Source organism: Phoenix dactylifera, chromosome 5 (assembly GCF_051530095.1).
Source record: "Phoenix dactylifera cultivar Ajwa chromosome 5, Ajwa_hap1_PhDact_Kaust_v1.1, whole genome shotgun sequence".
Classification (NCBI taxonomy): Eukaryota; Viridiplantae; Streptophyta; class Magnoliopsida; order Arecales; family Arecaceae; genus Phoenix; species Phoenix dactylifera.
In genome coordinates this window covers 36,058,541-36,073,913 of record NC_143194.1, presented here as the reverse complement: position 1 = coordinate 36,073,913, position 15,373 = coordinate 36,058,541, and the positions used below count along the sequence as shown (strand labels likewise).

The 15,373-nt window shown below is 36.0% G+C and overlaps 2 protein-coding genes across 8 annotated transcripts in view; both read right to left on the bottom strand.

Annotated features, from left to right (window-relative positions):
- The window catches only part of LOC103702014 (protein ALWAYS EARLY 3-like), a 40,364-nt gene extending 31,765 nt beyond the window's left edge, over positions 1-8,599 (bottom strand). For 2 of the 7 annotated variants that reach the window (XM_039129292.3, XM_088722659.2), the window contains exons 1-5: positions 7,786-8,599; positions 6,390-6,506; positions 4,640-4,738; positions 4,305-4,367; positions 1,246-1,323 (exon numbers count right to left, since the gene is read on the bottom strand). In XM_039129292.3, the coding sequence (XP_038985220.2) occupies positions 1,246-1,323; positions 4,305-4,367; positions 4,640-4,738; positions 6,390-6,494 (345 nt within the window). In that variant the 5' untranslated portion in view covers positions 6,495-6,506; positions 7,786-8,599. Of the gene's footprint in view, positions 1-1,245; positions 1,324-4,304; positions 4,368-4,639; positions 4,739-6,389; positions 6,507-7,765 lie in introns of all 7 variants that reach the window. The other 5 variants (XM_039129291.3, XM_088722655.2, XM_088722656.2 and 2 more) reach the window with 5 other exon arrangements.
- A 3,858-nt stretch (positions 8,600-12,457) lies between these two features.
- On the bottom strand, positions 12,458-13,018 carry LOC103702013 (small ribosomal subunit protein eS30z/eS30y/eS30x). The gene is made up of 2 exons (XM_039129293.3): positions 12,881-13,018; positions 12,458-12,781 (listed from the first exon to the last, which is right to left on the bottom strand). Exons 1-2 carry the CDS (start codon positions 12,882-12,884, stop codon positions 12,597-12,599), a joined length of 189 nt encoding a protein of 62 aa, XP_038985221.1. The 5' UTR covers positions 12,885-13,018; the 3' UTR covers positions 12,458-12,596.
- Between the last annotated feature and the right edge of the window lie 2,355 nt (positions 13,019-15,373).

Sequence of the window (15,373 nt, the reverse complement as noted above, 5' to 3'; positions counted from 1 at the left end):
CGCTCGCTTGCTCTATCTCTTTGCTCAAATGCTTGCCTGCTCGCTCTCCCCACCCCCTCTCCCTTCGATGTAGCGATGCCAACCGACGTCATCGCCCTCGAGGTAAGCCTCCCTCCCTCTCTTTCTTCCTTCCTCTCCTTCTCCCTCTCCCCCCTCCCTTCTCCATAAGTCCCCCTTCTCTCTCCCCATCCCTATCTCCTTCTCCCTCTTCCCCCCTCTCTGTAAGCCCCTCTCCCACCCTCCCTCCTCTCTCTCTCTTCCTCCCTCTCTCTCCCTCTGCCTACCCATGCTTTGGTATGCCCTAACTCGATACAATATACACCAGTACCATATACGAACTAGGTGCTGGCCAATACAAGCCCTGGTATTGGTCTGGCAGACCTTGCTCAACAATATCAAATCTATGTACGAAACTATTCAATTTCAAAGAATGGATAAATATGCAGATGATTAGGGCAGAAAGTGGAAACGGATTGGATAATATATATCTATATCTATTTCCATCTCAAAATATATCTTGATACAAATGCAAGTTAACACCATTTAATTAAGATCAGTACTCCTTATTTATGCCGTTAAATCAAATCAGATATGGATCTGGATGTGAATATACACACATATCCAATCTACACTTTATCGTCTATCCACTTTACTACTTAATCTCATATGACGCTTATAAACTCCAAACTGGGTTTAATATGTAACAGCATCAGAATTCTTCAATTAAATTTCCATGCAGTGACAACTTTAACTTGGCGAGCGCATCCATGAACTGCTAATAGTGATTCTTCTTATCCAAAGTGGGTATCTTACTGAGGTCATAGAATCTACTAGAAGGATCATGGGATTGTGTGGATGCAAATGTGACACCATCAAGTTGAACCATTCTACTATGGTGAAGGTTCCTAACAAGTAATGTACACCAAGCCACCAACCACCCAACTAAGAGAACTTTAAAAGGTTCATAAGACCTCCCATTATTACATTCTCCAAATTTGCATGTGGTCATGGAAAATCCACTGAAAACAGGTCCATCGTATAGCATTTACCATTTGACAAAAACAGGTACACTGGCATGCATAATTTATATTTTTATTTAATCAGTCGATAGAGTATTTTGAGTTACTCTTCTTCTAAGTGAAAGATAATAACAATTTGCTTGTTGAATGTAAAATATAAGTTAACAAAGGCATCATAGGCATTATAGCAAAATAGCAGAAATAAGAGCTGCATTTTGATTCTCACCAGAATGTTGTAATGGTCAGTCATCCTTGCAACTAATCCAGCTGCAGTAGCTGTGCCTTCTGGAAGAGATAGGTATTCCTGAAATTGCATAGTTATGCTAAGATTATCAAACTTCAAAGAAAAAATCGGTGCTTACTACAAGTTCATATTATGTGAAGCCCCAAAATGCAAAAGATGACAAAATAAGGAATATATGACACAGTTCTAGACAAGCAGTTCCAACCAGCTGCAGGAGGACTGACCCAACTGCATCCATCAATCCACAGATCAACTCTCCAACCAGTAACAACCCAAAACATATCATAACCAACATGCAATATCAGGTTGTAATCATCAAAACTGTCCATGACTTAAAAAACTTCTTCTCAAGCAATTAACCTTATAAATTGAAAAAATGTGGGTTGCTGCCACCGTCAAGATTATGAATTAGATAGACAGGCCAGGCTGATCAATTACCACTTTGACATGTTCATTTTAGGGAAGATTATGGATTTTGACAACATCAATCTATATTAAATTAGCATAATTGCCACATTGATAATGGAGAGTAGTGCATCTTGAAGCTAGTGCATGAAACAGGCACTCCAACATGCCCATAATGCAGGAAACTGGCACGGATTTTAAATCTTAGACAGGCAATATTGGGGAAAATGCATGGAAAAATATTTTCAGAAGTTTCTTTTTTCTCTTTATATAAGAGAACATTTTCACTCATTTCCAAGAATTTCCTTTCTCCTATAATCCCCCCATGTGTCTTCCCAATTTTCTTGGAAGGAAACCATATAACATAACAATACTATAACCATCCAGCCTTTTCCCAATTATTTGGGGTCAGCTTTATGGATCCTCATTCACCAAATTTAGTGGTGAGAGTGAAAATTATACCATATGATCACCAAAACCATATGGTCAAACAGAAAATTGTGTTCTCAAATCTCAATGACTAGATTATCTTGAAGCCCTTAATGTAGAATAAAAACATGGCATCAACTGCACCAGAGTCATGAGAATTTCGAGATTATAAGAATAATCGGAATTCTGCCTATTTGAGGCGGACTAACAAGAGTCGTGCCTCAATGCAAATAAGAAACTATGATAGGAAACAGCATAGGAGGCTGATACGTTACAAAGAAAAGTAGCATACTAATAGGCTTAATTTGAACTGAGTTACTACAGAACAGGATAAGAAAACTATTGGCAACCATTACAATCTTAGATGAAACAGCATGAACAATCATGAGACATGAATTTTGTAATACACTATTACTGGAAGCCATAAACAATAGATATGCTAATAAGCTACATTAAAGCTAAAATCAGACCTTAAGGAACCTTAATCACATCTTCCACCACCATGCAAATGCAATTCTTATATAACATTAATTTCATCAGATTAACTAGAGAAGTGCCTGGAGAATTTGAAGGTAATTGACAAAAATATACACTATTTAGGGGTCAATAGGTGGGATCCAGACTTAACCACAAAAAAATTAGAAAGAAAAAAAGAAAGAAGAAAGAAGAAGAAGAAGATGGGGTCCAGAAAGTGACCAAGGAAAAGAATTCATGTAGTTCCAGCTTCAAGGAACAGCTATCGGCAAAACAGTGAAAAGACTTTGAAGTGTGCTTAAAAAATATATAAGAGGATGCTAATAGTAGACCAAAGGGGAATCTACAAACAAAACAAGATGAGATTAATAGAGGATCATATAATATATCAAACACTAGAAAACCATATAACTTCGTATTTATGTGTGTTTAATGATGTGTAGATTATACTCCAAAAAGAATGAATGGAAGACCATTAAGTCAGAAGTTAGCTAAAAAATCGACACATAGGATTGGAAGGCTTGCCTTATAGGACAAATAATAAGCATTAATAATAGGGGGAAAACATCTATTATATTATATCCCTAGACCAAAATCTAATCTAAAGCTCATCGGTATTACATAATGCTCAGATGAACAAAATGAGCTATTTGAAAGAGTTGAAAGAGGTTGGTGACAATGTATGCAACCCTTAATCGGTATAAATGGAGAAGAATGGAAAGGGGAGTTTCTTTTTTGGGGGTGTATGTGTGTTAGATTATGTAAATTCAAATCTCATTGGTTCAAAATACATGATAAGCCATCTAATACAAAAAAAATGCTGATCACAATCCACAAAACACAAAATAAATAAAAATCCAGACTCTATAATTCTGGATGATTCTTGCCCATGCATCTAGTGAATAAGAAATGGACAGTAACAAGAGATAAGGGCATCAGCATGATGGTGGTCATATTAAATCAACAATTAACATGCCTGGCCATGATCTACACACAAAAAAAACACATATATGACCAAAATTCCAGCAGATATAAATATTTTCAGACCGTATACTATATCAAAAATCTTTTAACAGGATTGATATTCATGACCACTCGAGAGCTGAGAAACCTCAAATTTTGACTTCCAGCTATAGGCATTCAGATATTATATATCATGATTATCAATATCAATTTTAAATTTAGGTGATTTATGTATTTGTCACCTAAGAAACCTCCAAGTCATTTGATTTTTGGCTTCTCAGTTTCTTGGTATTGTAAATTATAATAGCAATATATTCAAGTTTAGGTGGATGGCATGTACTTCACCGGATTTACAATAAGAGATAACATGAGACAATAAGTTGTAAGAACATTTTGCAACCAGACTACAGCCCTTATTATGTTAGTGTTAAAATCCAGTCAAGGCAGATTTAGCCAAGACAAGGACCTATCATGAAACCAACTGCTAAGGGTAGAAGACAAGCTCATATGACAGCATGCATCAATGCAAGTTGCATGTGCTTGTGTGTGTTTGTGTGTTTACGTGTGGTTTTAAATGTGTGTATATGCCTTTCATATTTTCTGTGTTCTTTTTAAAGTGTGAGTTGAAATGCTTGCAAAGAACTCAAGGTTCATAATATGATTAGAAAACAAAAATGGTTTTGCACAGGCACCAGAAGCAAATAGAATGAGAGGTTTTAAACCCAGAAGAACTATACATGGTGCAATCAAGCTTCAGCAGGCATGCTTACCCTATTCATATTATAAAGGGCCTCCACCATATCAATGGATCTGTTACGTACCACTGCAGCCACCTGTAAATCCAAATGAAATAAAAGCATGAGAGAATAATTGAGAGTCAAAAAGAGCGACCTCGTACCACAGAAGGATTAAGGGAGAGAGAGAAAAAGGGGGAACATTGTCTAACTCCCTTAAAGAGTAAAAAAGAATAACACGTTGCAAATCCACGCAAACACTTGCAAGCACAAACATGTAATCGGAATATCCTATTAAAAATTAACTTTTCACTTTGCCCGATATCCTATTTGAGTCTAACATCAAAACGAGATGGGTAAAAATGGTTTACTTTCTTCCAATCTTTTCCATATCTGCAATATGCTTCATAAAAGTGTTCCAAATCTTCCTTGCTCCATCGAGAACCTAACACATCTGACAATTTCCTCTTCTGCACACATAAGCTCAGTGTTGTAAGTCTGGAAAATGAAACAAGGCATACTGCACTAGTAAGCAGGTGTATAATTTGCACATGCAGGAAACACCTGCACTTCATATCCAACTTGAATCATGTCAAAATTTTGAAAAGGGGGCACCTGAGGCTTTTCTCCAACAGTGGATGGGTGGTGTTAGTGGGGGTGATTTACATGAAGTAGCAAAATGACAATAGCCTCATTTACATCAATTACTCCGAAAGTGATAGCAGTTCACATCCTTCTCAAAAATTAACAAAAAGGAATAGAAAATGTCGCAGAAGGCTATATACAATCTAACCTCAGAAGCTGAAGTAGATGACCAAAGAAGTAGGATCTTCAACTTTTTTCGTTCTTAAAATAACCAAGTACCAAGCCCATAAACTGCTCTATGTAGAAAGGTCAATTCAACCAAAGCAGTTGGGAGAAATTTGTCTTTCCAGCTAAACAACCACATAGTGTATAGCAGCAGTTCAAGCCAAGAGAATTACATACCATACAAAGAAAAGACGCTGAAACAGGCATTTCAAATGTACACAGCATGACCCACAAAAGAATTGATAAAACAGTAAGTTCTTACCATGAAAAATAAAGTTAGTCTTTCTTTAATCTACTTCTAATTTTTTCCTTCATCCGAAAGAATCTAGGACCTACTATATTTCTGTCTTGCTTGTATAATAGCAGTTGCTTAATTTTGCATGTTTATAAGTCTCGTTAGGCAGCTCATTTTATTATGCCATGCATTATCAACGCATGCAATTAGATCAGAACCCATTATCCCATGTAATACAAATGCGGTACCCCATAAAAGACGTCATGGTTTCTATTCATTGCATACAAACAGACTGTGAAAAATAAGTGAAAAATAACATCAGCGACATTAGTGGGCTTAAACATGATAGGGCATTGGCCTTCAATAATGTGATATAGTCTAAAATGTTCATTCTTGAAAATGAGGACTTTTTTTTTGCATTTGTCATCATCATGGTCCCCATACAATGATCATTCTACCTTGTCGTTTGCATACATGTATTACCTCGATGTGGGTCAACAAGTATTTAGCTAGATACAGAATTACCAATCAGAAAGCGTGGAAAAGACTAATGATCTCTCACCAACCTAACAAGATAAAGGATAATGATAGAAGTTCTTTGCTTTTATTTAATAAATAATAACAAAATCAAAAGTTGAATCCAGCTGATGTCATGCAATTCTTTACAAACTGATAGATATATTCAATAAAATAAAATGATGAATTTGAATTTTTAGTTCGATTAAGGTGGGTCATATCAAATGTATAAAATTAAAGAGCAGAAACAATATGCAAATGTTCTAACATCCCGCTTGTTAGGCAAGCAGGACTGCTACAAAATGGCAGGATCAAATAATTGTACATCTTCTCTACATAGAAGTAGAATGCTTCAATCTATATGAAAGAAAGGAAACTTCTTGGACAAATTTAACATAGTAAAATTGCATTGATTTTTAACAAGTGTACAATACTTATTTTTCAATGGCATATTTATGAACATGGGGGCACCAAAATAGAACAATCAAATAGTCACTCCATTGCAACAGCAAATGATCAGACAGGTGATTAAATGATTCTTCCGGTGATAAAAAGCTTACTCTTATTTTCCTGTTGTTTGTGCTGGTCCCATCATTATCAGGCCACTCCTTATTAGCTTCAGATGAGCACTTGTTCACAACTCGAGATTTTTTTGTAGGACCCATATAACCTCTTTACTGCCAAACAAAAAAAATCAGGCAAAAAGATTCCATGGCAATAACAGATCTACGCAAATTCACTATTGATAAGAAAGAATACATTCTCAATGATAGCAAACAAGAAAGCATGCATATTGCAGAAAATAAGCAGCCTAGGCAAGAGATAAACATAAAAGGCATAATCAGCATAGACACGGTTCATACTATTGCTCAATACAAAAACTTTTACTAGGTTGACAAAGACAAGTAATTCTAACATATCAGAACAAAGATTCACAAACAAAGGAAGGTTAAGCAATGTCTAGTTCTACAAAAACTATGATCACAAAATTTAACTACTTGCTTTACATGTGATTCTCCTGTTCGATTATGTGGCTTGATGCAACGGCAATGGACTGTGGTCTGCAAACACAAGCATCTTACATGATATTGGAAGTAAAGTGTCAAGAAATCCAAACATGATGCATATTATGAGTATTGTGCAATATGTTTGTACATGTATGAGTGTATGATGTTTTACATATTCATATTGCGAGTATGGCGCAAACTGCAAAATGCATTTCAAGTCTACAGGTGAACTTGCAAAAAATAAATAAATAAATAAATAAGTATAACTGGGCACAAAAGTTAAAGCTATACAATTATACATGCTATATACCAGCTCATGTACATGAAGGGCCTAATGGTATTTCTTTGTGAGTTGATAACAGGTTTAGTCGTTCCAAGGACAAGTAGGACGGTAACTTATGCCCAAATCTAATAATATAGTTATACTTTAGTCAAAGAGAAAACCTATCAGGATTCTCAGTAACAGAGTACTCAGTGCCAATTGCTATTACGAGACTAGGTTATAAAAGACCGCATCTATATTGATGATGGAACCTCGCTACATTAATTAAATCAACAACTATGATATGCACCTGAAAACAAAAATAAAACAATAAAAAAGGAAAGTAAGAAGGGAAAAGTAGCACAATCCCATTCTTTTATTTCAAGCGAGCAAACAAAACTATGACAACTACTTAACAGCCGTTGGTTCTTTCTACCAACTCTTTCTTGATCACCTGCGAACCAGTTATTTACCTGATAGAAATACAGCATGCATATTGAAACTATAAAGAATCCCAAAAGAAGAAAAAAAACAAAACTCTCTTCAAATCAAGAAAATCCTTCGATAATTGAGATCAAACGGTAGAATAAGATATGATATAAAGAATATTTAGACACGAAAAAAAAATCAGAGAAAGAAAAGCAACAAGGAAGGCTGGAACTATTACAAGAAAGACGGCAGCACTACCTTCAGGTCCTCCTTTTTCCCTGCCTTTTCAAGATCTTCTCAGGATCTTAAGAATTTTTCTTTCTTCTTCAGTACGCCGCTGAGAACAAGAATCTCGGCGAAGCGACGATGCCAATGTCGGAAGGATCGGGGTTTCACCAGGACGGGAAGCGAAAGAACGCCAGAAAAAACGACCGCCCGATGCTCGGTTTCAGCGGACGCCGGCGGAGAGAGAAGAGAAGCATTAGGGTTTCAATCGGAGCAGAAGAGATGGGAAGGAGAAGCGAGGCGATGCGGAAGAGAGAGAACCGAAAGAAATTAAGGGGAGGGGGGCTTGCCGGTTCACGTTTGGGAGAGCCTTGGCGGGCGCTGATACGAAGAAGATAAAAATTAAAAAAAAAAATCCAAATAAAGCACCTCAAAGGCGGTCCTTCACAAGTTCAGGACGCGTAACCGGATGCTCGATCCTGCCCGTCGGATCTCCAAAAAAATTCTATATATTTCGAAGTGGATTCTCGCTCTTTATTTGATAAGGAGCCAAGCAGTTTTAAGATGACGTCATGACGGCCTGAGATAACGTTGTAACAACCGTTACTCAGATTTTAGGCGACCATCCGTTTATATATATATATATTTGCATATGTATCGAACTTTGCATAATATCCTACCAAAATTATTATTTATATATATACCCTCGTAAAATACTTGTTTTGCTATTTTGCCTATTTTTTATCCTTATTTTTACGTATATACCCACGCCATCTAGCATCGCTAAAAAATTAATAATTTCAAATTAAAATAACTAAAATGTCCTTAATGGATATATGTGCAAAAAGAAATATTTATAACATGATGGCAATGGACGACAAAATAGTAATATCAAAAATTTATTTAATTTTTAATTAAAATAAATATGGTTTTTATTAATGGTATTAGAAAAACCATTATATTAGAGGTGGTTATACAAAAACGGTATTTTTTGAGAATACAGAAATAAATATAAATTTTAAGAGGGTATCCCGCAAATTTGAATTTTTATAAGGATATTCATGCAAAAAAAAATCTTAAAATTAATAATTCTATAAAACATAAGATTCAAGAAATGGTATTTTTCTTGCACAAATCCAGGTAGTTCCCATTCCTCTGTTTACCATACGAGAGGATCTATTATTACAAAGTAATAATGCGAAAAATGAGAATTCTATTCATAAGTTTCAAACAATATGTGATGCTGCTTTGGCAAAAGGTGACATGAATTGTTTTCTTGAATCTTATGTTTTGCTAGATTATCATCCAACTATATTGCACGTGCTGCACCAGCTTAGGATAAATGTCTCATTTATGATATGTCTCAACTTCCATTATAAGTTGGTTTGCTATTGGTTAGCTGCAAATGTGCATATGAAATTGAAAAGAATGTTAATCACCAAATGTGCTGTGAGATGGTTGTTTTATAGTGGATGTAAGCTAGCATGATCATTGTACAAAGTGCATCGCCTTGGTTGTAGCTACAATGTACCCAAGTTTGGACAAGTGTCTGCATACCATTGAGATTGCACAGTCCATTAGCTCTGAGATATTATAAACACTTCGTCTTGTTTTTATGAAAATAATAATAAGTTTCGAAAAAAATATTATTTGTAATTTATTTTTTAGTTATTATTTTATATTTTGATTAAATATCTGGCTTGCTTTGACTCCACTTTAGAGTATTATGTTGCTTACTGGGCTAGTATAGCTCATTACTATTTTTCTTTATTTTCAGATACAGATGTACGATCGTATGGGACAGGAGAGTACACTAGATTTCTTAATGATCCCTTTAGTTACTGGCATTTCAATTAAATTAGTTAGATTATTTGATTTATGTCGGCACATGTTATTTTAAATTTATTGTAAGAACTATTTGATTAAATTAATGTTTAAACAAATTTTAAGTATTTGTAATTATTTTGATATGATCAGCTACCATGCATGCTTGTACGGTCTGCCGTGCAGGCGTGCGGCGTCTGTCGTGCTCCGGGTGTGACACCATTCACTGACCGGCCTGAAGTGATCAAACAAATCAAGAAATTCCTTAAGCCCTTGAAAAACTCTAATGCAAAAGGCAACCTAATTACTGACGATTTCATGCTATGACACAAATTACATTGGAGTCATAATGACGGAACCCCAACTTTACTAAATAGTCAGCAAAAGCATCACACTGCGGCAGAAGTTGTGGAAGATGAGGGATCCTTGTCCAAGTGGCATCTTTGGATGCTCAGTTTAGTGAAAGGGTGGAGGAAGTCCATCTACTTCGTCTAATGCTAAGTTATATTATGTCAAATGCTCTAAGTTCTCAAGCATTTCCCCTGTATTTGTGTGCGCCCATGCGTATGGATGCTTAGCTCCCCATATGGATGCCAATATTAATGGCAATAATATTCATTCATTTGGCTATCATTAAAATTCACCGCTTTAGCACGCAATAAATATCGATGATATTGATATTAATATGCACGATAATCATCAACTATTGTTAAATGTGTAATAGAAAATTCACTAATTAATGAAGCCTTTTATTTACTATAATTTGCCATATTGTTATACTGCTTTTCAACAACAGATGAAAAAAAAAATTATATCTTGCGCATGACAAGGCTTGGGATCGAGGATCTCGGGCAAGTTCTTCGTTGTGGGTGCTTTTATTAATATATTTGACCATCATTAAAATTTATTATTTAATATATAACAAGTATTAATGATACCAGAATTAATGTCCTTATCCTTAATTAAAGTTGATTGCTTAATATGCAACAAAAATATGGCTAAATGTTCTATATATCATAATCCATTACATTGTTATATTGTATTTCGAAAATAGTTGAAAAAAAGAAGAAAAACTTTACCATATACGTCATGCGAGATCTTTCACCAATACTAATAATATTCTAAAATCTTGCATCAACTCTAATAAAATCTAATTTAAATAAAGATGTCAAAATCTTATCTTTAGTTGCTCTCCCAAAACAAATATCTGGATTAAGCTAATTTTCTGAATCTGTAAAAATAGTAGATCGTAGGATAATAAACCAAGCAGCCCATTAAAAAATAAATACTTTAATTAAATTAATTAGACGATAATTTAAATAATTATTTACCAAAAATAAATATATAGAATTATCAATTCAAAACCAAACCTAGATATATAGTATTATCAAAATATTACACATGCTAAATTCATTCTTTTTTCAATATTCAAAATTCGTTCATAAATCTAAATTATTTCAAAAACATCAAGTTCATCTCGTCAACTATAAGCTACAACCATATTTTTTTTCTATAGCAAGGTTATCATACCACACATCTTGTAATGTGCCGCACATCATCTTGCGCCAAATTTCTTTAGTACCGCGTATCTGCTTACGGTATATTGCATCTTCTTGCAACATAACCTTTAGAACTAATCAAGTGGTTCAAAACAATCATGCATTTCATATTTCAGCTCAACAAAAATAAAAAAAATCTTGTGATATCAAAATCAATCTAACGAGTTCAACATTTTCGACCATGCATTGTCATAACATTTCAAAATAAAGCATATTCAGTGAAAATACCATTCATCAAATTCATGCATCATAAATAGTATAATTCAAATTTATTAATATAATAATCTTATAATTTATCGATAAATTATAAAAAAAATTGCATTACTTATCTTGCGAGCAAAACCAAACTATAGGCCCAAGTAATTTTGAAATTTTCTCTCAAAACCTAAAATTCGCTCAACTGAAATATCTGGTGAGCATCGTCAGCCAAGATCGTTGGAAATTAATAGGAGAATGAGAAGAAACCAGCAATAGTGATTGGCCAAACCTACCGATGGTGAGACAAACGAGCCATGGAAAACTTCAAATAAAGACTAGATTTTTTAACTCTCGCAAAAAATTGGAATAGAGGAGGAGTCCGTCTTCTACTCCAAATCAAATACGGCTTTACTTTTTTTTCTCTGTCTCATACTCCAACTTTTATATCTAGGCCAGTCAAGTGGATCGAACTTAGTTTCTTAAAAAAATAACCAGTCCAACTAATTATGTTTATCATATGTACACGTATTTGCAAAGATGGAATTTACTTCCAACGAGAGAAGATGGTACATATCTTCTTAAAATCTTCTTAAATCTAAAATTTTAGAATAAAGTATCCAAACCATTACCTATACCGTTCATATATCATTAAAGATGCTTAAAAGCTAAAAGACCTACAGATCAAGTGACCTCAAAAAAAAAAAAAAAAAACATATCCATATATCCAATTCCTTTAATCTTTTTGAACATCTTGGTATTCACTTTTTTTGTCCAGCGAGTATTTATTTTAAATTTCTTCAGCCATATTACTCCTCTTTTGCTAATTCCATGTTCATGGGAAGCTCCGTCTGTTTCGTCCTTTTCTCTTTTTTTATTTTATCTTTTAACTAACACTAAAAAGGAAGCTATAAAAGAAAAGAAATACTACGAAAAATAAACTCCGTTAATCTGCTTGGAAATATTTCAGAAAAATGGTGGAAGAATAATGGTGTGGAGCTCCGGGATTCGAGACAGAACCCGAGTTTAACCATATAAATGCAAAGAATCAAAGATAGAGATAATATTAGAGATAAGTCTGCGTTCTTCAAAATAAAAAACAAAGAAAGAAAATACCACAGCACCAATTATAATTTTAAAGGAAACATATTTCTACTATTATCATCCAAACGATCCAAAATCCTACACCACGAAATTAAAATACCATCTAATTCATAAAGGGCACCAAGAACCTGTGGCCCACCCTCTCTCTCTCTCTCTCGGCCTCTACTTCGCCGACGAGTTGGGGCCTCTCTTCTTGCCGAAGCCGACGACGGCGGTGACGAAGCGGCGGTTGTACTGCATCCGCTTGTACGCCCGGCCCCTCGGCTTCTTCTTCTTATCCTGCTTCGCCACCTTCGGCGTCTGCCCTCTCACCTTCCCCGCCCGAGCCAGCGATCCGTGCACCTTCCCTGCGAAAACCCCGAAGTCCCAATAAAGAGATTAGCAAACCCTAGAACTAGGTCGACAAAGAACACGAAGAAACCCTAGAGAGAGGTTGTAAGCCTTACCCATCTCCGATCTTCTTTGTGGTTCTAAACCGGACGACGGAGCAAGCCCGAGATTGGAAACGGCGATTTCTGAGAAACTCAATGGAAACCCTAACTTTGCATCCCGAATCTTATAAAAGATTCGGCGACAAGGGGGCTAGATGTTTTACCAAAATACCCTTATATATTTCCTTTTTGACAATATCTGCCTTCCCTAGATTTTTTTTTCCTAACGTGCTGTTTTACCAAAATGCCCTTATATATTTCCTTTTTGACAATATCTGCCTTCCCTAGATTTTTTTTTTTTTTTTCCTATTCACGCGGTCCGGTCCTCCGCCTCCTCTCCTCGCCCTTCTTCTCCTCCTCCTCCGTCTCTCTTCGACGTCGCTAGCTTGAAAACTGTGAAGAGCCGTGCGGGTGTGTGTTTAGCCTCACATTGGTTATTCGTTAGATAGATCTTAGATGCTAATAGGGGATCAAGAAACCTAAATAATATCTTTTGGCTAACCATTTTGAGTAAGATCTTGAATTGTTACAAATGGTATTAGAGCGGCCCCAGCCCATAACTTATATATACTAAGAAACACTGAGCACTTTTTTGGCTGCTTCCCCCGCGAGGAGGGCAACTCCGCCAAGGTCTTCTCTTGCCCCCTCGCCTCTCTCTCTCTCTCTCTCTCTCTCCCACACACACACACACACACACACACACACACACTCACTTTCTTTATTTGCAGTATTTAATCAGTTCTTATCATGAGATTACAGGTAAAAAAAAAATGCTGAAGAAGAACATTACTCTGCATTGGGACTTGGTGGAAGCTCCATGTGAGTACGCTTCAGGCTGCGAAGGATGTAAAACGCCTCGGAGCCAATGAATAGCAAGTCCATGACTCGATCGTTCATGTCGGGAGGTTTTCTGAGAGGGATCCAGAATCCGCTTCCGCGTTGCTGGCCATCGTGCCATGTGATGTCCAGTTTCCCAATCGGAACAAGGTTGGCGTGATCGTAAACTTAGGTTATAGTTTTCTTCTATGATGTGGAGCAAAAGTGTCATCTTTCTTCTTGCTTTCAGATGGAATTCTCATTTGGTGCTCAGAGATGGATACCAGGAGATTCATTAACTGATGATCAGAGATCTGATTGAGAGTGGTTATGCACTGGGATTGCATGCACCTGTTTTTTTTTTTTTTGAAAAATGCTTATTGCCAAGCGAAGCGGCTAATAAGGTGATTATAGTTCAAGTTGGGGAGGAATTTTTCACCTTTATTCATGGCTACTCTCATGCACACTAAACACATGAAAAGCAAGAAGTCGTTACCTGCAGAAGTAAAATAGTGACTGAATATCTTCTTTTGCCCTCAGAAGAATCTGTTTTTCTTGCCTGTTGATTTGTCCTAATTTACATTTTATATGCATTACAGTGATATCTAGCGTTCTCTATGTTGTCCTAATTAGCTATTTTCTATATGTAATTCTTTGATTCAATGGAGCATACCTGATCAGCTATTTTTTCTTTTCTGGTATTAAGTTTGCCAATATTTAGATGGCTTTGGACCTTCTTTATAATTTACTGGAACCAGATATCTTAAAACCTATTTGGTTACTTTTAGCTACTTCTTTGAACTCTTTGACAAAACAACTGGAGTTGGACAGAATTGTGGGGCCAATCCAGGTTTTAGCATGCTCTAAGTGGTGCTGATGGTAGAGCTGTTCAGGGATCTAGTTGTTAAAGTAATGGATGTTGTTGGTATAAAGTTTATGGAAATGCAATTGGCATGTATAATATTGCTTGCATTCTTCCTATGAGTATTTTTGTTCTATATATTAAACATTTGCATTTGGATCTTAGTTGGTTAGCCAAATTATTTTTATTTGAAATATCAGAAATGCTGAAATTTTAGCAATAGGTCCCCAATAAGAACAATAAATTTTGTCTTCACCATCGGCTTTCTGAGTCAGCATTTATAGTTCATTCTTTCAAGAATAAGAGGGCGCGCTAACATCTAAATAAATTACATTTCAGATGCTCATTTATTGCAGATCATCAGTTCGTCCCCAGCATCAGGGGCCTGCAATTAGTCTGAAGGTTTTCACCATGTATGTCATCTATCTTCATGACAAGCCTAGTTCTGAGAACTGCCCACAGAATGTATATGATGCTGTAGTTGATGCCCTTGAGCTTGTCAGGGAATATAAGGTTACATTGTTGAGAGTTAGCAGGGCCCAAGGTCGGCCCAATCCTTAGGCGATTGAGACGGTCGCCTCAGGCCCCACTCAAAAAAGGCCCATCGCAGGAAAGATCTCAAAAGCAAAATGAAAAGGAAAAAGGCATTCTTGTGAGTTCGCCTTAGGCCAGCTCACTGCAAGAAATGTCTCAAAGATAAAACAGTCTTAGACCCCCAAATACATTAAGCCACTCGCCAGCATTGGTCCTCTTCTGGCATATGTGCGTGCTCCTTTGCCACGCACAGCAACGTTGTATTTAAGATTGTCCTGACATCCCTAAGTCCCTCA